The sequence below is a fragment of the Mus caroli genome, chromosome 6 (assembly GCF_900094665.2).
Source record: "Mus caroli chromosome 6, CAROLI_EIJ_v1.1, whole genome shotgun sequence".
Lineage (NCBI taxonomy): Eukaryota > Metazoa > Chordata > Mammalia > Rodentia > Muridae > Mus > Mus caroli.
The window spans coordinates 121,035,919-121,037,046 of NC_034575.1; the positions used below are offsets into that span (position 1 = coordinate 121,035,919).

General features: G+C 53.3%; 1 protein-coding gene across 1 annotated transcript in view; it reads left to right on the forward strand.

Moving 5' to 3' along the window:
• The window catches only part of Scnn1a (sodium channel epithelial 1 alpha subunit), a 24,275-nt gene that overhangs the window by 16,819 nt on the left and 6,328 nt on the right, over window positions 1–1,128 (forward strand). Inside the window, exons 4-5 of the mRNA XM_021164186.2 lie at window positions 331–434; window positions 770–933. Of these exons, the coding sequence (XP_021019845.1) occupies window positions 331–434; window positions 770–933 (268 nt within the window). The remainder of the gene's footprint in view (window positions 1–330; window positions 435–769; window positions 934–1,128) is intronic.

Consider the following 1,128-nt stretch of genomic DNA (forward strand, 5'->3'; position numbering starts at 1 on the left):
GTGTGGTTGCTGGGATTTGAACTAAGGACCTTTGGAAGAGCAGTCGGGTGCTCTTACCTGCTGAGCCATCTCACCAGCCCCAAGATCACATATGTAAATCCCAGGCCTGCCATCACTGTCTGTGTGGTCTTGTATGATGCAGAATGGGACTGTTGGCTGGGGTGACAAAGCGTAGGTCTACTTCCCAGTGCTGTGCAGGCACACTGGAGGTGACAGGAAACTGATGCTCCTGGGGCCTGGAGGGGAATTTCCTCTGCCTCACCTCATGCTCCCCTGAACTCCTGTCCTTCCCTCTCTGATCCTGTTGTCCTGGTTCCCTTGCCTACTAAGGAATTATTCTCAGTTCCACCACCCCATGTATGGGAACTGCTACACTTTCAACAACAAGAACAACTCCAATCTCTGGATGTCTTCCATGCCTGGAGTCAACAATGGTGAGCAGTTCCCATCCCCATGATGCCCTTCCCACTGACCTACGTCACCCGTCCTTACCTACCTCAGCCTTACATTCTAGAGATGCTGGGGACCTTCTGGGTCTCACCTTGCTATGCCTCTCGCCATTTTGGAAAGGTCTGCTCTGTCCTTTCTCCCCCCAAAGTCCTNCATAGTCCATTCTAGGAATGGAAGGGATTCTATCCTTCAAGTGAGCCCAGAAACCAGCTTTGGGTTGCCATGCCCACCTGAGGGGTTTACTGGCCTTGTTCCACCAGGGGATGGAGGGTAAGATTCTGGGTCTCCATCTCCAACTCTTCTCCTGCTGCATCCCCAGGTTTGTCCCTGACACTGCGCACAGAGCAGAATGACTTCATCCCCCTGCTGTCCACAGTGACGGGGGCCAGGGTGATGGTGCACGGTCAGGATGAGCCTGCTTTTATGGATGACGGTGGCTTCAACGTGAGGCCTGGCGTGGAGACCTCCATCAGTATGAGAAAGGCAAGGATGCTCTGATTCGGAACCTGNGAGGAGAACCCCACAGAAAGGAGAGGAAGACTTGGGAAATGGGAGGTAGATTTGACAGCCAGGAGATTGAAGGGAGGTCATGGTGAATCATCTCCAGGATGTGGAGGTCTTTGGGATAAGAACTGGATAGAGGGGCTAGCCAAGGAGCACCTGGGAAGCAAGGCTTTG